Source organism: Echiichthys vipera, assembly GCF_963691815.1.
Source record: "Echiichthys vipera genome assembly, chromosome: 20".
Lineage (NCBI taxonomy): Eukaryota > Metazoa > Chordata > Actinopteri > Perciformes > Trachinidae > Echiichthys > Echiichthys vipera.
This window is the reverse complement of record NC_139845.1, coordinates 16,352,548-16,374,871: the sequence shown is the minus strand read 5'-3', so window position 1 is coordinate 16,374,871 and position 22,324 is coordinate 16,352,548. Positions and strand designations below refer to the sequence as shown.

The following is a 22,324-nucleotide window of genomic DNA, read 5'->3' as shown; positions in this document are numbered from 1 at the left end:
CAGCAGACTGGAATAACTGTTTCTTTATTAAACTCGCTTCAGGCTCCAGGAAAGGGCCTTTCCCAAACTGTTGCCACAAATACACGATTCACACAACAACTAGTTCCCTTAATTCCAACAAGGGATGGGCTAAAAAGAAAGCAAAGTGACAAACAGAGTAAACAGAACTGTGTTTATTCCGTGGAAGCCAAGACCTGCCAAGTTATGTTACCCGTTGACGATGAATGAGAAAAATCATCTGAATCATTTGAAGTTGACATCCAGTTCAGTGATTTGAAACTCAAGGCTACCATTGAATCACATGCCACCATGTATTCAAAAGACACTTCTAACTTGTAACACACGCACATATGCATACAGTATATACATTCGATTTGCAGTCTGCTATTGAAAATCCACCACATATACAATATCCACATGAGCACGTAACACTTTGACATTCAGAGCTCTAACACGCTTTGACTGACACAGACAGCTTTGATTCATTTGGACTGTAAAATCAACATTGTGCACCCAGTGTTAATGGACCGCTGTCACAAAAGGTTATGTAGTACACCAATGTGAACCATTATAGGGACATGTTAATAGAAGTTTTCCTTTCTTTTGCTCACGAAAACGGATTAATTAATAGTAAATTAATAGTTGTAGCGAGCTAAGGTTTCTCTGAGGAAGAAATAATCTTGTTAGTTTGGTTAGACTTGAGCGGGACAAGCGAAAGAACCACTTGCATGAAGAAACACACCAAACCATAGTGCTACATTCAAATACAATTGATTTTAATCTAGCTAGGCTTTCTTATATTTCTGCTGTTAATCTCATATATGAAGCAAATGAAACCTCAGTTGGGAAGTTCGAACAACGTGTAGGCCTATACTACAGTAGGCTATCTTACAACCTAGCTTGTTAGCTAGGTTAAAATTTAAGCTAGCTTGTAGCTCTTTATGATAACTAAAGAGCTACAAGCTAGCATCAGTTTTAACCTAGCTTGCATTAGAAGGTCAGGTAACTAACCTAGAGAAAGTATTTATTAGTTTCCAATTTCTATCCATTCTGACATTTAACCTGGATTACATTTATGGATATTTAGCAGTCAGATATGAACTGGACTTATGTGTTCCTGATTTTTGAGCCTTTTATATCCAAAAAATGTCAACTGACATCAGTCAATGAACCATCCACTTAACTCAAATGTGGACAAACCACAACACTGGAGGTTTTACTCTTTATGAATGCAAATGTATGTGTGAAAATGCATTTATTTATGTCGAGGTGTATCCATTTAAATGATCAGATTGTTATCTGATTACACTAGATGCATTAAATGCACTGTATTTTTTTCATGGAGTATCAGAGCACTACATTTCATAATATCAGCGTTGTCCTCTTTTACCTCTTGACATTTTCACTGACCTTGAGCAATCTGTGGTCCGCTGCCTCTGCACACTGTGGTTTAACACAAGCAGATTTCTACCTCAGCAAAAAGTTTGTAGAACTAAAACTCCAGTCGGCTGCAAGAAGAATGACACAATGTGTCTGCATTGAGCTCATGCTGTTTATACAAAAGTTACCCGTGAGGGTGTTCTGGTGTTGCAATAAGTTATGAACCGCAGTGCTACTGTGGTCACTAATGAATGTGTACACTCTGCATTGTTTTCATTATAACAGTCAAGCATCATGAAAACAAAAAAGAAGATGAGGAAACATTAAAGATCACTAATGAGCTCCCTGGTTTCCACAGGCAACTAAATCTGAACGCTTTATTAGAATCATCAGCCTGGAGTGTATGACCTGTCGTGACTTGAAACTGGGTAATATATTATTTTCCAGCATGGTTTTTTACAGTTTACAAAATGCCCGTAATCTTAATTATTGTAAACACAAACTGGGGCTGTTTGGAAACCTGATGGAGTGCTGCCAAAGCCAGCAGGTGATCAGAAATCAGCCATCAGCGGAAACTGTATATGAGAAGTGAGGTCGCACTGTAAACACAGACCTGCAACACGGTCATTCTTATCTGGCTTTGGCATATATTAATTGCCTTGCTAATTAATAGCACAGTTGGTGTTTACTACTTTGTAAGCAGGGGGAGAATGACTTATCTGAGGACGAACAGTACATTTTGTTTGCTTTTGTATAATTCTATTTTTTATTTTTTTACTGCACGGAAATTATTAAAAGAATAATGAAACAGTTGGTCACATTTCCTGGTAATGCCTATCTCTGACCCTCAGGCTGCTTTTACTGCAGTGTGGCAGATGCAATAAGCAGTCTTAATGGTTATAAAATACAATACCAGTAATATGCTGTAGTAATAAAATGCACAAAAATCATGCAGTAATATGCAGGCAAAATTCGAAGCTGCTCTGTGACATGATGTGGCGTTGCTGCAAGCCTTTAAACGTGAATTTCATATATGAAAGCAGAGACTGCTTACGGCATTTGTCATAATGAGGGGCGAGACGGCACTCCGCCATTGCTTTGGAAATCCTAGTGTGCGTTTTTTTTTTCCTTCGATACCTTTCTATCAGCCTGTAAACAGAGTTCAGTTCCGTAAAATTGCTCCCTCGTATGAATCCTCACGTCCTCTGCGATCCCTTGACGCAGCCGAGGTGGATGGTTCCTCATTTCACCCTCACTGAGCGGAAACATAAGAGGAAGCAACTTTCTGGACTGGAAATCTCCTTCTATTAGATTCTAAAATGCTCCCTGTGATTTCAATGTGTGCATCTGATGCTGTGGAGACCGTCCTGCCCTCTTGCTCAAATACTCTCATGACCAGGCCATCAAACACAGTCATGCTGAGCAGAGGGAATGCTGAGATTTCTTAAGTTGGCTTGCCACAGTCCCAGTCATTGAGTACGTGGTCCTTCTTCAGGGTAAGGTTGAGGGCAGAGTAGAAAAAGCTTACTGCTCCGCCTGAAGGCTATCAGTCTTGCTGCCGGATGCTTTGATGCTGTTTACCTCTTCAAACACCAACTCTATGCACACACGAGACAGAAATACAGGAAAGGAAAACATGTTAGAAGTGCTGATTTAGATTTATGTAAACAAGGGGTGAGGAATAAATCTGCTAGGGTGGAAAAAAAACCTAAACCTTATCCACACAACTACATTTTCATTCTAAAATGGCATTTCAAGACTAAAACCATCTCCTTACACACAAGTGTTATAGATCTGTATCAAAAATAACCCATATTAACACGCCTGAATATATATCACATGACCAATTTGCATACACTGGGCATGCACGTGCCACTGTAAACTGTAAGCAGATTGTCTAACGTTACTCTGTGGCTAAAAACCAGGGGAGTATTAATTGAAAATACAGAAAATACTTTGGCGGAAGAACATCAATGGTGAAAAGTAAGAATAAAGAAAGAGATTTATTTGCTTGGACTGACGATGAAGTGGAAGTGTTACTGAAAGTATCCCATGACTATAAGGCAGTAACAGAGGATGAAAACCTAGATTGGGAGTCGTTGCAAAGCAAATGTGGGGACATAAAATATTAGAGCAGTACCAGGAGCATTATTCATCACAGGAGGAAGCTATGGCAAAGGGAAAGGAGCACCGACAAGAAGGATGTCAGCATATCTAACTGACAAGACTCACTGACATGGGTGTTGTCAGGCATCATTGTTTCCAAAAGTCTCTGTTTCTGCGTGTCCAGACTTAAATGCAACCCCATAGTTTTCAAACTAAAACGGGCCTAACAGCATTTCAAAGTCTCCGTTTTAGGGCTCCACACGAGGCATAAACTTAGCAAAAGATACGTGTTTTACCCGAAATGTAGTAGCGTGGATGCAGCCTTAAACTTCCTTGAAGTTCAGCAACACAGGGTTCTTTCATATATAAACCAAGAGTCCTCTGGTGCAAGCTTTTATTCAGTGCCATTATAATTGTGCTTGATATACTGGTCTTTTAAAGAAACTCAAAATTAGTATGCAAACCATGCAACAACAAAAAAATCCACCATAACTCACTTTGGGGTATTTCAATGCCTGCTGAACTAACGTATTGGTATTCATTGTGCTCTCTCTGAATATCTCAAATATTACTTTGGTGGTGTGGTCAGCATTCCTGCAACAACCATGCAATCATCATCAAGAATGCATAATCTCCGGTGTTAAAAGCTTTACAGCTTGATGGTTCTGTGGCATCGATGTGTGCAACTTCCTTCTCTAGAAAACAAAAACTGCCCCTCTAAAATACAAGTGAGAGCATTATTTTGAAGGAAACTGGGAAATAGACAATATTTTGACATTTTAAAATGACACGTTTGAGCTACAAACACATTTGAAGTGACATAAGTGTTTTATTGTGCTATCCACTGTTAGCTGTTTTAAATCATGTATTCTACTTTCAAATGAAAGCTTTACCTTTCCATTCTTCTAGAGTTCGGTCTTTACTCTCCAGCGTTTGGTCGTAAGGCGGGGCCTCTGGCTCGTCATCTGGATCGTGGTACTGTGAGAAGTAAGGGTGGGACAGAGCCTCGCTGGCCGAGATCCTGCCGTCACAGTCCAGAACCAACATGCGCTTGAGTAGATCAACAGCTAACAGAGACAGAGGTGAGAGGTGAAAGTGGGACATGAGTAGGTTGGAAACAAGTTTAAACCCCACGGGCCAAATCTGTATAACTGAATCACTCATTTGCAATATGAACAGAACAACTTGAGCTTTAGCATCCTCTCAGAGCCTTCCAATTGAATTTCAGAGGTTTATAATCCAATCTTCGGAGCATCACCCACCTAGTGGATTTGCTCCTTTAAATATCTTTTCCAGGTCCTGCTGGGGCATGAAGGGCAGAGACTGGATGTACTTCTGTGCCTGCAAATAGAGACCAGGGTTCAACTCATGGCATGTGGCGATGTGGATGATTTGTTAGTGATCAATCACCCCAACACTTACACATATTGACTTCTCAATCAACAGCATTGTCAATGGAAAGACTAATCAATTACAACAGACTGCCTGCGTTGATAGAAGTTACATTACAGTGTGTGCAGAACAGATTCTTTTCCCCAATCACTCTATTCATTCGTCCTTTTCTCACGTGTTCAGAGCAGATCTTCTTTAACAAGTCGGGTGTTGGAGTCCCAACCACCTCCATGATCCTCTTCAGCTGGTCAATATCTTGGTGCAGGAGCAGTTAAAGGTCCCATATTGTAAGAAGTGAGATTTTCACATCGTTGTTACTTATAAGGTTGAGGTGCTATAGAAAATACCACGAAAGTATCAATCCACTCAATCCACAGAGAAATGCACACAGCCCATATTCAGAAACTGTGCCTTTAAACAAGGCGTCAGGATTTCTGTTCATTTGTGATGTCACAACTGTACTATATATATATGTAGAAAGTGCTGCTACAGTGCTTTGTTACAGTCATTCCTCGGCTGCAGTGATGGTGCAGAGACTCCAAGAGCACAAATGCAGGAGACCTGTAAACCCTGACCAATTCAGGAGGGGGGCCCTTAAAGAGACAGGCACTATAACGGAGTGTTTCAGACAGAGGGTGAATACAGGTGTGTTCAGACAGACAGGATGAAAAAAATAATATGTTTTTATAACACTAAACCATGTAAACACTTTCTGTTAGAAACCCAAAATACAAGTATGAACCTACACGTGAGCATAATATGGGACATTTAAGGGATGTTGACTCATCACATAGCGAATCATAACTGAGAAACTCTTCTTGCTGAGCACTGCTGAGAGTTCTGTGTCCCACAACACACAAAGATCAGTAAATCAAATTTGTTTTAGCACTGCTCTTAGACACGGAGTACAACAACGGAGCTAATTCAGCCCTTTGTGATCGCTCCTATTCATTCCCCACTTCTCTCTGAGGTTGACGCACCTCCCCTTCAGAAAGGCCCATTGTAATTGTAATGCAAATCCACAAGAGGTCTGCATCCACAGAGCACATTAAGGAGGTAATGGAAGGTTGATGCTCAGAGGGAGAAAAAAAAAAAGCTGCAAATTGTAGTGGACTCTTGCCATGGTGATAAAGGATACAGTCAGTGCCAGGAAAAAGGACCTTTCCTTTCAGCAGCTCTCCCATAATGCATCCCACTGACCAAATATCAACTGGAACAGAAACACCAGAGGTTTAATCATTTAATGAGTTTGCTTCTGAAAAAGAAAACTTAATAAATGGTCAGTTTAATGGCATCTCACCGTTCTGATTGTAGTGCATCCAGTTCAGCATGATCTCTGGCGCTCGATACCAGCGAGTCGCCACGTACCCCGTCATCTCATCGTCTGTCTGTCTGGCCAGTCCAAAGTCAAGGATCTGTAGGACAGGGAGATGTTTTTTTTTAATGGATGAAGTTAACAGGTTGGGGTGAAGGATTCATCATTTTTAAACTGAAGGACAGCTTTACCCTCAGCTCGCAGTCCTCATTTACTGCCACATTACTTGGCTTGAGGTCCTGAGGAAGATAGTAAAAGAGGAGGAGGTGAGAAACATGATTAGAATGAGGCTGTATCTGCACAGAGAGGGATGCATATGACTATAACAGTAATAAGAAATAATAGTACGGCCATTTTCACTGCATTTCTACACTATAGAGCACAGTCATAGAGCTTTATCTAAACAGCACCAATCAAAAACACAACTATGACTTGGTGACCTAAAAAAAGCCATTCCTGTACTTTTTGATTTCATAAATAAATATCCACTCATTCTGGATAAACTGTTTTAATGTACAAATGTCATTTAGAATTAAAACACAGTTGTTTATCATCAATTTATTATCCTAATAAAAGGCTTCAATCATTTTTAAAGATTGAAATGCAAGGTGCCCCTCACAAACATGATGTGCTTATGTATCATAAAGACTAGTGCATATCCAAGGGCTTCCCAAAAAAGATTCGCCCCCAAAAATGTAAGGCTGAACTGTGTAGAAATGTGTATGAAATTGTCCATAAGATATCTAGAATAATTAGGTTAAGAGGTGTCTTTTATTATAAGCAAGCACTGTCGTATTTTTTCAAACTTGATGTTCAAAAATTACAAGTAGGACAAGAGAAGTCACTCACTCTGTGGATCAATCCCGCTGAATGGATGTACTGTCCGACAGGCGGAGGGGCAGGGCAGGAGGATGGGGGAAGAGAGAAAGACATAAAGGGAGACAGGGGTCACCAGTGCAGTCACCATATTAGCCCCTGCCTAAAAGGAGACTGCTTTTGTCTGTCCTGTGGTAACCGTGAAGGTTGAACAGACGGCCCTGCCGGCTGCTGGACTGATTCAGTGTGAGCTTTGGACAGAATCCACAAAGAGTAACAGAACGCCAAACTCAATATAAATATAGGGAGTGTTTGTGCCATGTAGACTGTGGTTTCCAAACTAGATAGATAGATAGAAATTAAGATTTTTTAGATTTTTTTTGTAAATCCATACATTGTTGTGGTGGAGAGCTTGAGAAAACTAGAAAGCACATGAGAGAAGTCTAAAGTTATCTAAATGTTATAGTTAAAAAAGTTAGGTAAATGTAATGGCTACATGGTTGAATTAGACAGCTAAAAGTAATGGGAAAACAGATGAAATAGTTAGCTAAAAGTAATGGACAAACAGATGAAATAGTTAGCTAAAAGTAATGGGAAAACAGATGAAATAGTTAGCTAAAAGTAATGGGAAAACAGATGAAATAGTTAGCTAAAAGTAATGGGAAAACAGATGAAATAGTTAGCTAAAGGTAATGGACAAATAGATGAAATAGTTAGCTAAAAGTAATGGGAAAACAGATGAAATAGTTAGCTAAAAGTAATGGACAAACAGATGAAATAGTTAGCTAAAGGTAATGGACAAACAGATGAAATAGTTAGCTAAAGGTAATGGACAAATAGATGAAATAGTTAGCTAAAGGTAATGGACAAATAGATGAAATAGTTAGCTAAAAGTAATGGACCAACAGATGAAATAGTTAGCTAAAATTAATGGACAAACAGATGAAATAGCAAAAAGTAATGAACAAACAGTAGAAATAGCATAAAGTATTGAACGAATAGTTGAAATCGTTGGCTAAAATGAATGGACAAACAGTAGAAATAGCTTAACTAATGAACAAACAGTTAAAATCGTTCGCTAAAATGAATGGACAAACAGTAGAATTAGCTTAAGTAATGAACAAAAACAGTTGAAAATCGTGATCGTGAATGATTTGAATGACGAATATTACTATAGCAACCTCAACGTTGATAGTTCGATTGTATGACATAAAAATATTGTAACAATATTCAATTCAAATGAAGACATTTGGAACAGGGTCAATGGAGGGGGTAGCCTACTTGAGTTTATCTCTCAGGGCTGTGGGGGTACAACAGACAAAAACGGTTGGGAATCGTTGGTATACTATCTGCATGCTAACTCATATATTATGTATGTATGACATAGCAGGGGTATCATAATGCTGTAAATTACCTTGAGGCCACGGAGAAGCTGGTAAATCAAGAACTGCACATGCTCGTCAGACAACCTCTGAAATTTGACGATGTTATTGAGGTCTGCACCCATAAGGTTAGTCACCAGGTAGCTGGAAAAGGGAAGAGTGTATGATTTGATGGGGGGTTGGGATATCTCAGTTAGAGGAGAACATAGTGATGCTGCCATGGCAACCATAAGACATCTCTACAAGCCTGTAATCCCCTAGGATCGCCTCTACCAACACCACCCTGCCCTCTAATAACAGAATCATTGCATTTTTGGTTGAAAGGTTGACAGTTGTGTAGCTTGTAGTAAACAAGAAAGGATGAAAATGTACAGTTCATTGAAGTCCTCTAACGTTGCAGCAGGTGTGAAGACGTCCAGCAGCCCTATTACCTGCAGAGACAGAGACAGAGAGAAGACGAGCTGATCAATAACAGAGCAGAAACATGCAGAGAGCTGAGTCTGTCTGTCTCTGGATATTATCACGAGGCGCACTAACATTCTCATGTTTCATGTGCTTGAGCAGCCTGAGTTCCCGGTACGAGCGGCGACTGTGGATCAGAGACTGAAAAGGCCTCGACAGTTTCTTCACGGCAACCTTCTGCCGCGAGACGACATCATACGCCGAACTAGAGAGAGGAAACAGAGAGAAATAAATATTAAAAACTTTGTTTTCCGAATGTACTTCAACACATCTGAATTGTTAAATCCATATTGCATTCATTTTGTTAATCAGCCCTAAAAATGCAAATTCGACAAACAGCAAAAAATTAAATAACAAAATAACATCGGCCTAAAACCTTTCTAAAGTAATAGTTTAACATGTTTGGAAACCTGCTTTTTTGCCAAGAGTCAGAATATAATATCGATGCCATTATCATGTCTGTCCTTTGAATATGATGCTACTGCTAAGAGATGGTTAGCTTAGCTTAGCATAAAGACTGGAAACTGGAAAAAAGACAGCCTGGCTCATTCCAAGGGTAACACAATCCACCTACTACCCCCCTTAAAGCTTAGTTAGCACCATGTTATGTGTCCTTTGTTTAATCTGTACAAAATTCAAAGTGAAAAAAACAATTTTGCTCGTGTTTTCTGACAAGCTAGCATGACATGTTGGTACCGTTGAATTCTTTTGATTGTCTAGTTTCATGTGACACCAATATCACACATAATCACACTATATTCAGTCAACATTAAGCTAGAGCCTGCTTCAGTTTCAGATATCTAGAGATGCCCTTGAATGTGCATGACAATATTCTTGATTGTTGCTTTCTCTGATTTTGTAACTTTTGGAAAGGAGGCTAGCTGTTTCCCCATTTCCTGTCTTTATGCTAAACCAAGCTAAATCAGCACATTGTCTCCCAGTGAAAGCTAACCAGTTCCCCGTGTCCAGTCTTTAATCCCTCGTATTTCCAAGCTGCCTAACTACAGTTTAATACTAGTATGTGTATAGCGATAAACGGTTGAGGGAAAGAGACTGACTGACTACTGCAAAGAGAGAAGGAGATGGTGAAAGAGGATGTGGTGGAACAAGAGAAGTGAGGATGTCAGATATTTTAAAAGTGCAGTGGTTTATTTCATCTGCCTCTTTTGAAATGGAAATGTCATTCCACATATCGAACGCCCAGCTCTGCTGCTTCTGATGCCACTGCCTTTGTGGTGCCAGCGTCTTTTCAACACTCGCAATAATACAGCCAACAGAGAGCGGAGCAGACAAACAGGAAGGAAACATGGGTGAGGATTGTGAAATACTGCGCCGCACTGCAGAAATACAGCAAAAAGCAAGAAGTGAAACACTGACTGGAAAGAAAGTGGACATTTAAAGTAGAATAAGACAGACGGAGAAGTGATGATGGTTTATACTGTGTGTGTAGAACTAACTCACCCACATTTCACAGACCACCTTGTTTGGCAGCTTTTTAGAATACTTGACGCGTAATATTCAGCTATGTTAGGGTGAAGACAAATTAGTCACACCTGCTCCCTCAAACCCAATTTTTTTCCCTCAGCCCTTCGACCTGTTTACTCTCCGGTGGGTACGTAAACTGACTCTTCACCAATGGATCTCTCCTCGAATGATGTTTGGTGACTGTGCTAGAAAGCTTTAAAACCTTACATTTCTATTTTCCTAAAAACCTGCGAAACTAAATTTCACAGCAGGTGCAGGATGTGATAGGAGAGAGTAAAACCATATCCTGTTTCTTCCACGTGAATGATGAAACTCGCTGGAAATATTACTGTATCATTTCACGGTGACCTGTAATGCTTACATGCATGAATAAACCACCCTCTTGCATGGCTGTGGTCGTCCATGTGTCTTGTAATCACCTGCTGTCAGTCCGGATGTCCCCGCCGGGCTTAAGCCAGGACAGCAGCCAGTCTCATCTGTCTCTGACATAAACCAGGCCTCAGTGCCTCACACATACCTTCCTCTCTGCCATCTTCCATACATGGATATAACTGCACTGCTGCCAGGACACACATCCCAGCCAAGACATCGATTTCTCCCCTCTTCTTTTGTCTCAGTATTGTTTTTTTTCTATCTGAGCTCTTAATGCACCGCCGCTTTCAATAAGGAAGAGGGGGAAGGGGCAGCTTATATCCAATGTATGATGGATCAAGTATACTATTTATCCTCAGAGAAAATGTGTTTTTTTCTGATCTTATCAGTTCATGAGAGTCATTCTGATTAAATCAAGAGGAAAAACTATATGATTTGCATATACAGTATTAAAGATGGGGGGCGGGTATTGGCTCTTGCAAATACAAGGAAATGATAAATATTATTGTCCAGGAGCTAAGAGTTAGATGAGAAGATACCACTCATATGTTTGCTGAATATTAGGCTACCAGCCCGTTAGCTTAGCTTAGAACAAAGGCTAGAAACAGGGGATCTGCTAGCATCGCTCTGTCCGAAAGAAGCGATATCCATTTTTCATCACCTCGAACACTGAACACACGCGAAGTGCAGCTTCCACGCAAAGTCAGATAAAAGGCTGCGGCAGCCAAACTAGAAGTTGGGGATAGTTGAACTTTTGGGGGCAAAGTGCAGCCAGATAATACCGGCATCCAGTCCAGTCCTGTGATTTCTGTAACATGTTGACTTATGTTTACAGAGACTTTCTTCCCACTTGAAACACAAGAACATGCCTTCCAGCCTTTTATGTTAGGAATAAAAAAAAAAACGATTGCGGAAATGATACTACTGCTTTGTGTGTTTTTAGCGTAAAGCTCATGAATTATATATCATTTGTCTAAATCATACAAAAAAGATGTGTTAAAAGGACAATTTACTATTTTACAGCGAGGTTGTGGGGGACTATTTCTTCACCACATACAGTGACTTGTGAAGACAGTGAGCTAGGTTTGCTGTTTCCTCATGTGTTCAGTCTTTATGCAAAGCTATGCTAATAACTGTCTGCTATTCTTCCATGATGAATGGACAGACTTCACAGCATCACGTTGAGCTTCTCATCTAACTCTCTGCAAGAATGCGGATGAATGCACTTCCCAACATTTAAAAAACGAATTTCTTCAGGCACTATACCTCCAAATATACACACACACTTGCACATATGGATTCTCTATTGTTGCAGCTACGGATGCAGATCTGTGTCTTTAAAATTGCAATGCAGTCACATGATAACCACTACCCAAACAAGATCAGCAACAAATCAGAAACCCAATCTCGTTTCCTGCTCGGTTTATCACATTTCCATTGACCATCTGACAAGCGCAGACAACAAATCTGACAGAAGAAAATGAAGCACTCATGTTTTATTTATAATCATCCAAATGAGAGGCTTCGTGCCAACGTTCTGCTTTACCGAACAGATGCTACATATGGTGACATGGAATGAAAGCAGCCTTGATCGGCTTTGTGCATATTCTCACTTGATGTTCAGTCTCGGGCCGGTCCAAAATTGGCCCACTTTTTGCCTCAAGAAGCAGAAACATGACAGACAATATTCAATGGGATTAGGATTCTTACAGTAGGCAACTTGAGAAGACAGTGAGTCTGGATTAGGCTAGGGATGTGACAGTGTTCAGTCCTCCAAACTTTTTATCTCATGACCGATCAGAATTCAAGACGCGCTGCGTGTTTAATTATTGAATGAGCTTTGTATTCCGATGCTTCACCCTCTTGTGTCTTTGCTTTGCAGCCTTACCATCTAATATACTCCCTTACATATACTGTACCTTCCTCTTTCTAAACTCTACGTCTTTCGGTTCACCCTCTCCCATGGGCGATGGGGGTATAAGTTCTTCATCTCTTTAATGGATAATATGAGCCTTACAGATCCTTGACCCCAGGCCTGCAGTCTCAAGAGGGTTCACCGAGAGATAACGGATGAGAGCTATTTCACTGTGCATCTCAAGAGGTAGACTGTGGGACTATCGCAAACCCCCATCACAGTGCACACACGCATGCATATGTCGTGTTCTGAACGCCCATCCCCCCCCAGCCAGTTTCTAATCATCAAGTCTTGCCACGAGAAAGTCACTGACAATGGCTGGAGATCGACATTAACAATGCATAGCAATGCTGGGGCGGTGTGTGGAGGAATGTCCTTTGTGTGTGTGTGTGTGTCTGTGTGTTTATAATTTAAGAAAGAGTTTTAGCAAAGTGTAGGCATTTCACCAGCGCCATCATTCACACTTACGTACTGTTTATATGATGCTTTGAGAAATATAACAGTTCACAATGTGCGGCGCATATAATATGATAGGAGGGGGAAAAACACCTGATAATCCTCTAATCTGTGTCTACCACATCAAGTTCTTCTGGTAATTCCACACAAGCCAGACACATTAAACATGGCCCTTATTCATCACTACCAGAGCCTCCACTGAGAGGAAGCCGCTCTTTTATAGGAACATCCTTGTCACATTGGCACCCAGAAGCTGCCCACTACAACCACATCAGAAATGGGGGCCAGATTTATCATCTCACCTCTGAATCATCAATTGCTTCTCTAACCTTTAGTCCACCACTGTCCTGCACACCCTCGACACATGCTCAACACACGCTCAACACTAATTTCTCATCAAGGGGGCTATAAAAAGACTCTACTCAATCTAAGGAAAATAGTCCTATTCATAATCCTTTTATAAAATCTGAGAGGTTCTAGAAAGACCTATTCAGAGCAATTTATTATAAATATCAGACATTGAGGTTTCCCTGTTTAAATCAATTGACTACACCTCTAGAGCTCATACTGCAAATGTGATTGCCACATTGCTATTGGCAATATTTTTTCTGTCAACAAAGACAAGCATCGTGTACCATTGAATGGATGCTTTGATAACACTGCACATGTGTTTGCAAAAAACCTTAGTTTCCTCCTCCGATGTTCCCATGCGTATCATCTTGCTGAGGTGGAATGAAACAGCTAAAAAAGCAAAGTCTTCATCCAAGTCTCTACATTTTTACTGTTGTGCTGTTCTGGGCTATAAAGCTGCAGTATCGGCAAGATGTTTACGCACAAAATACTCCTGTGGGAGCCTGAATCCTAGCGTGGTGCTCCAACAGACATTCTTATTCAGACAGTGTCTTAATTAGAATCCGACTTGATAGGAAGTCAGCTGTCAGATAAAACCTCCTTTCTGAGGATACAGGCAGGAAGACAATGCACAGGCCAGCATATGAGTTTCATATCATGACATAGTACAGTGCAGAAATCCAAAATGAATGGCAATGTCCCAGTTAGGTGGTAGGAGGGTGATGCTATCCTACTGAGACACAAAGGTCTGATAAAGTGAGAACAGGATGCAGTAAATTCAGCCTAGAAGACCAAATTCTAAGTGTCAGTTAAGGATACTTTTTTTGCCTACACAGAGGAACCCCCCCCCCCTAAAAAAGAAAAACAAGAAAAAACAACAAATCAATTCCAAACTGTCTCTAAAACAGAGTGAGTCCTACATCTGGAGAAATTTGGACTCACCTATGTTAAAATGTTCTGCCTTTCTGATCCTCTTGGAACAACGCATCACAAGATTTGGAGTTGCAAGATGTGCTGTCCGAGGGCAAAGATTGAATTTATAGGATAAGCAATGATTCTTAAAAAAAATGTTTGCTCTTGTCCCTCCATAGTTCAATGTTTGGCCCAGGTGCCAAGGAACAATCAATACTGGAAGATTTGCAGACCTCTTCAGTTACTTCTCATTGCCGTCAGGGAGCTGACAACATGCAATGATGCGTAGAAAAGCTTTAACATTTTATTAATGTTTTAGATGTGTGATTATTGTATTAGGATCAGTCACATAAACCCTTCTCCCCTTAGGTAACTGACAGCCTGCTTTAACAGCCTAATTAATATTGACTGTTGGAGGTGGTTATGACACATTGCCATGGCAACCTGATCCCACTAGCTGATACGAAATTGGTACAAAATTGAAGCAATTGCATGTTGCTAATGGAAATGTCTGAATCCATGCAGAGGTAGCCTACAGAGAGGCAGATGAGTGTGCTGGTGTATGATATATATGAAATGATGAAGATGAGTGCAGCTGCTGATATGCAGAGAGCAGCTGGGCCCAGACTTTACCTTTCCAGATGTGGGATTAGAGACCCACTATACTACTGTGTGTGTGTGTGTGTGTGTGGGGGGGGGGGTCTAATGTTGTCTCATTCTTTAATTCCCCTCCACACATGTAAGAAATAGCAGACAATTGGCTGTGGGATGAAACAAGTCTACAGCAATAACCATAGATCCTATTCATCAGCCTATTGAAATATAGAAATGATAGACTGTTATCATATTATGTTCTTCTCCTATACTATTGATCCGGAGGCGGGCAAGGCGTTTGGATGATACTAATACGCCGGAAATAACAATAATGACAACAATAAACCCCAGACAAGCTGCTTCACCCCGACGCAGCTGACGCGTATAGGATACGTGCTGATGCATCATGACCAACATACTGTGAATGTTGTGGCTGTGCAGCCTCGCCCCTCCACTCGCCCTACACACACACACACACACACACACACACACACACACACACACACAAACACACACACACACACACATGCACAAACACTCACCACACCGAGCCGTAGGCTCCGGAGCCCACCGGAGTCAGGTTCTGGTACCGCTCCGGAACCTCCCACACAGTCTTGTTCAGCTCCTGCCGGTAAAATCCTGGTCTGGCGGACATTTCTCCGAGCCGGCTACAGAAAAGAAAGGAGACAGCAAAAACAGAAAAGGGGGGAGGGAAGGGAAATAAACGGAGAAAAAACGGTAAATGGGACCGGAGGCGATGGCCGCCGTCTGCTGCCTGAGACGAGCTGCTGTTGCACACACAGACAGCACCGAGCAGTGACAGCCTCTCTCTCTCTCTCAGTCTCTCTCTCTCTCTCTCCCCCCCTCTCTATGTCTCTCTATCTCTATCTCTCTCTCTCTCTCTCTCTTACACACACACACACACACACACACACACACACACCCTCCACCCCTCCATGAGGCTATTGTCAAAAAGCAAAATAAGCAATAATAACGAGATAACAAAATATTGTATATTATTATTGTTAGTATTAGTATTATTAATCGTATTATTATTGTTATTATTTGTATTATTATTATTATTATTATTATTATTATTATTATTATTATTATGTACCCTAATGAACTCTCCAATGAGGACTTGCATTCTCCTCTTTTGCATGTATAGACCTTTTTAATGGAATTCCATTGCTAGGCAACAGCTGTGGTCCTTGTTAACTTCCTGTCAGCTGATGCAATTCACATACACTGCAACAGGAAATAAACTAGGGCACATTTATATTGTTTATGCTTACATCTTTAAAAATGTCTTCTGTGGTAAATACTCAACAGGCTACTGCTCAAATGAGATGATTATATACCCCATGCATGGCTGTAAACTACTGTTTTACTACACACGCCCGAGCTCTTTAGCCGTTTCCATTCCCCACATCTCCTGTTGTCAGTGAACGCAGCATTACCGCCCCATGGAGGCGCTCACCTGCGGTCCATCGGTCACCGGTAACTCGGTCCAATCCATCCACCTGAAAGACCTGCCAGGCTACGGTTAGAAAATATACTGTTTTATTGAATTACAAAAAAATAATTTATTATTGTCCCAAATAATATCGAGCCTAATAACTGGATAATTTCGCGAGCGCTAGCTAAAGTTAGCGTTAGCCAGCTAAATGTCTCCACGATATCCTCGAACGTTAAGTCACGATTATCGACGTTTATCTCTGATAACGATATAAAAATGTGATTAGTTATATCGATATGTTATGACATTGTTTCACAGCTGTCGAAATAAAGTCAAAATTTATTAACTGATTAGCTGTAACGTTAACGGTTAATGGTTAACGGTCAGACGTCACTTCTTTCTGCATTGGGGATTCGTCGTGCATGTTCCATGACGTAACCAAGTTAAAATCTGTGGCACGTGGTTTTAAAACAGTGTGAAAATGATGACCTGTACAGGTCCAAAACTCACCGGCAGCCCACCTTCGAAATGGTACTTACGACTACGTATGATATATACCGCACTGAATAGAGCGATATTATCTTCCTGTGCCATAGTGTCGGTCAGTCAGGATGGCCGAGCGGTCTAAGGCGCTGCGTTCAGGTCGCAGTCTCCTCTGGAGGCGTGGGTTCGAATCCCACTTCTGACAGCAACCTTTTTGTTCCACTGTAACAGTAGTCTGTTTACATTTGGCACAGTTTATCCGTGCTTAAAAGAATACGTTACGGTGGAAACATTAACATGTATTAAAAGTGGACTGTAAATGTAGTTGAAATGTAACATAGATTTCTAATTTGGTGCCTTTCGTGGCAGAGAGAAGGCAGAAAGTGACTTTATGGTGCTTGTGCCTTGAAAACAAGCTTGTGGCTGCGACAGCTTGAAGTTGTTGCACAACATTTCTAGTAAACATAGGAGAACAGTGAGCGCACCGGCACTTGTCACTATATTGCAGCTCGTATAGGTAGCCACGAACATCCGATTCTTCCATATCATACTGATTGCCATGTTTGTTTACTTTCTACAAAGCGCACACAATGGATGCACACAGTCTCTGCAGGTTGCGGCCCACCCACCAAGCGAAGTCCCACCCACTGATCTGTGTTAGGTCTAAAGTGTGAGTGGGTTTCACCCCCTAGGCAGGTTTAAAAAATGAGGAACTTTCCATCTCAGGGGAACGAAGCAGGACCATTCAAAAATATGACTTGGTTTCTAACAATACAAAGCTTAATGCAAATGGTACATGCAAATGCAACATGGTATCCTACAAAGTAGAAAGAGGAAAATGGCTCTTAAAGCTCTGACTGAAAATAATTGAACTTTCCTATTTTTATGGGAATGTGACAAGCATACCGAAGGGGACGGATTTTTAAAAATAAACCATTCCACCCCTAATTTTAAAAATGCCCATCACAGGGAACAGATGCATGCATCAGTAGCAAAATCTGTCAAATCTTCTTTCGCTTTCCTCACTGAGGAGTTCCTCTTCACATCCAACAACATCCCACAATTATCTGGGGACTTATTAGCAGTGTGGTTAGCCTTTAATTCAAGGTAGGTAGGTTTGTGTGATATAATACTGCCATCTAGTGGTCACTTAACTAAACACACCACATTACATAAACATGTTCGTTATGACATTGTATTGCAGTAAAAGCTATTTTTTTTCTGTAACCAGTAACCAGATTTTAATTCTCAGCCACACATTGAAACAAAATTATCTTTTAACTTCATCTCATAGGAGATAGGTACAGTAGGAAATAGTTTTTCCTCCTGCAATGGTGGTATGTCTCACACCATGAAAAAATATGTATGATCGATATTGTTCGTACTGCGCTCATATGTCAGGATGGCCGAGCGGTCTAAGGCGCTGCGTTCAGGTCGCAGTCTCCCCTGGAGGCGTGGGTTCGAATCCCACTTCTGACAACAACGTTTTTTAAGATCCTATAATTGTACTGCTGTGGGAAAGAGTCTCAAGGTGTTACCCCCCCGTGGTGGTTTCATGTACCAGCTGGTGAAACACAAGCTACAACCCTGAAAATGATTCTAGCAAAAGACCCGTGAACATGTGAAAGTCGATGTACTGTGATTACTGCTGAGTTCAAATGCTATGAACAACTCACAAACATTTTGAGGAATCTTGTCTAACATAATACACGTAGTCTACATTTAATGATATAATTAACTGGTCAATAAAGAATAACTCAACGTGTTTGAATGTTATCTCTAAACACACAATTATGGTAGCACAATGTATACAGAAGTTTTTAAAAAAGTATTTTTTTTTTTTTTTTAAATCTATTAAACTGAGTATTTTTATTTCTTGTATTATTATATTGGGTTGTGTCTTGTGCATATGCTGATTTCATGATTTACATAACAGATCATAACAAATACCCAGGTTGAAATGTGCAACCATTGAACAACATGCAATCCTGTTCTTTTCATATGTGCCAACACACTGACTACAAATGCAAACACACAGTGTAACTTGTCCTATGAATTCTTGTTTATTGAAGACAGAAATCAGGTGGTATACAAATCTTGACATTGAAAGGATGCATTCATCATCATTATGCCTGTACAATATTTACATGTAGTTATTACATGACATAACATTTCAAGAATGGCCTGAAAATCTTTCTTTGTTCTGTTAAACTGAGTCTTTATGCTCCTGTTTGTAATCCTGTTTTTAATCCTGTTTTTAATCCTGTTTTAATCCTGTTTTACTCTGTAGCAATTTGAGATGGTTTTAACAATGAAAAGGGCTTTACAAAAAAAGTATTATTATTATTATTATTATTACTATTGTTATTATCACTTTTATTGCTATTATTACTTTTATTATTAATATTATTATTATCACTTTTATTGGTATTATTTATATTATTACGTATAATATTATTATTATTATTATTATCACTATTCTTCTTATTATTATTATTATTATTATTATCACTATTATTATTATTAGCAGTAGTAGTAGTAGTAGTATAAATATTACTATTATTTCTATTATTGCTGATAATGTTTTTAATAATATTATTATTATTATTATCACTATTATTGGTAGTAGTAGTAGTATTATTATCATTATTATTATTATTATTTTTTTTTGTTATTATTATTATCATGATAACAACATGATCATTATCCACAGAGAGACTGAAGCCAACAAAGACTGTTTTCCCATTTGTTCACAGTCAGATGTTTCCATTAGCCGTGTTCATCATGTGGCTGCACCAACAACACTTGATACATTCTTTGTTCTTTATCTATATTATGTTTTTAGTTCATGGGATTTCTTAATAATAATGAAATAAATATTACATTAGTGATGTTTAAATATTGCTGTTACAGTCAGAAACAGACGTTTGTTTTAGAGACAATGGCTAAGCGTGTTAAGGTTCTTGACCTTTGTACATTTTGGGGTCTTTTATGTCACATTTCCATGATTACACTGAGGTATAACTGCAAAGTATCTTAATTTAAAATATGATGTGACTAAAAATGGCAACAGGGTTGTGAGTTTGGGCAACCAAAGGCTGTCACCTGGTTGCCAGCCTGGCAAACCCTTTTAGAAGTTAGCGCTGAGCCCTACACACTGATCATCTTCAGGACAGTAAACTGGTTCTCTGTCGTTGATGGTCTGGCTGCAGCAGATGAGGGGGCATCACTGGAAATGGAAAAGACAGACAAGGTGGAATAACAGTTAAGACAGTGTTCATCAGAATACTGATAAGAACATTTAATAATTGTATCTGTATCTTTTTTAGGTAAGAGGGTTCACAAAGCGTGCTCTGTCCTCTCTCACCTGCTTGTCCCGTCTGGTCTTTCCTCCCAGGTCGTTTCCTCTGCTCTCTGCAGAGTTGTTTCTTCTTCATGTCTTCTCTCTGAAAGACAAATGGCAGACAAGGACTTCAACAGCCAAAACAACCATCCATCTGTACATGATACGGTAGATAAAAATGGACACTTAGCTTTTTTAAGATGAGGGTTCACATGATGTCTCATCTGGACTCCTGTTTTTATGAAAGGTCTGGGTCCAGGTCTGGTTGGCTGGGAGAGAAGGGCAGGTGGGGTCAATGTGTTCTCGGCTCTCTTTCAAGCTTGTTCCCATCTTTTCCTGCTTCTCCTGTCAGCCTTCCTCGTTGACCTGCCTGCTTTTGTCAGAGCAGTAGTGTTGTTGGCTCTCACTCTGTTCCTGCATGTTGCATTAGGTCTTCCAGTTCAAACTGACATCTTAAGCTTCCGTTGAGTCCAATTAATGAAATAATGTTGCATGTATTTCTACATTCAACGGTATTTAAAGAAGTCCGTTTGAACTGCTAATGCTGTTCAAGGCTGCAGGGTTACTGGTGTCTCTCCCAACACACACTGTTGTGGGGCGAACCCTGGAAGGGCACAATTTAGAGTTCCCAATTCATCCTGTACGGAAAAAAAGTCAGTGTCTTTCGAGAAAGCTCCAATCACAGGTGATCCTCATAGCTCCCTCAGTTCTCACCATGTTGTGCACACAGGCCATAAAGAAAGGTGCAAGACGCACAAGAAAGCTGACCTGTGTAACACAACTATGACGAGACCAACTATTTACAAATGTTCATTAATGTCCCCTCAGTATATACTTCATATGGGGCGGCATGTCCGTGGACCTTGGTGCATGACGCTACCAGGGGTCCACAAGGCTCAGAATAGTCCAGTAATCTTAATCTATGTTAAATCCACAAGGGGCCAACAAAAAGCTGCAACAGAGCCAATGTCCATGGCAGTCTCTCTGTACTTGACTCCTCACCTTTTCTGAAGAAAACACAGGAGAATGAGTTACTAACTTCATCAAAATGGTGTTAAAAGAAGAACTCTTGATCAGTATATTCTTCTGATAATAACCTATAATAAATGCATATTTATCTTTTTCTACATAAGAGAAGGGACTTACCAAAAGAGGCAGCAGAGCGAATGTACATCACAGTCTCAAGCGTTTCTTAGGAGGAGACTGGCTGCTGCTGCTGTCCTCTTCTGTACTCTTTCTCTTCTGCTGTATCGGAGAGTTGGCGTAGTGCGCCGACCTTTTGACAAACTTACAGAGGACCGACATGATAAGTTGGCCACTTAGACTGTAGTCGGTCACTCTCCAGCAGTTGGTCAGCTGAGTGTAATCTGAGCAGTACACTAAGGAGAACACTCTGTACAAAGTAACGCCCTGATGCTGAAATTGGTAGGCAGTGTTTCTGCCGTCCGCCTTCAGGCCTTCAAGGTCCATCTCCTCAGGAAAAACTGCAGTCAGAATGTTTGGAGGCGAGGAGCTCGAGCCTGCCGCCGGCACAATCACACCTGCTGGAGCGTCCAGAAGAGGATCTGGTGTGTTCTCATCGTGGTTCGCTAGGGCAAAGGGTGTGGATACCTGCCGTGCACGGAAGAATCCCTGGTATGCAATAAAAGGGAACTCCTCCGAACCCGTGACAAGGCTGTGGTACATGCTGAGGACGGCCCCTTGCATGGATTCCAGCATTTCATCACTCAGAGGACGGTTCCTCAGGTTTGTAATAACCATTTGAAGGACTGGTCGTCGCCTCGGCAGATCAACTGAATGGAAAGAAGGAAAACAGGAAAACATTAGACATGACATTATTGTACTAAAGCATATGACTTTAAAACACAGTTAACGCCACAACAGGACTTATTGTTAAAAACGTATTTACATGTACAGTTATTCATGAATCAGAAACACAAAGACAAAGTCAGTAGGCAGCAGCTGGCAAATGGCGTGGAAACAAAACACTTTTAGAAGTTTTTGAAATGTATATTTACAAAAGGGTACAGTATATTATAAGTTATTAGTGCAACATTATGACATTACACATCGGTCCAATAAAGTCCACGTTAGTAAATAA

General features: G+C 40.4%; 1 protein-coding gene across 1 annotated transcript; it reads right to left on the bottom strand.

Annotated features, from left to right (window-relative positions):
• Positions 1-175: 175 nt before the first annotated feature.
• Positions 176-15,706, bottom strand: mapk11 (mitogen-activated protein kinase 11). The gene is made up of 12 exons (XM_083935595.1): positions 15,481-15,706; positions 8,929-9,058; positions 8,764-8,822; positions 8,424-8,535; positions 7,043-7,072; positions 6,385-6,432; positions 6,179-6,293; positions 6,017-6,088; positions 5,054-5,133; positions 4,749-4,827; positions 4,380-4,553; positions 176-2,978 (listed from the first exon to the last, which is right to left on the bottom strand). Exons 1-12 carry the CDS (start codon positions 15,591-15,593, stop codon positions 2,905-2,907), a joined length of 1,086 nt encoding a protein of 361 aa, XP_083791721.1. The 5' UTR covers positions 15,594-15,706; the 3' UTR covers positions 176-2,904.
• Positions 15,707-22,324: the final 6,618 nt, after the last annotated feature.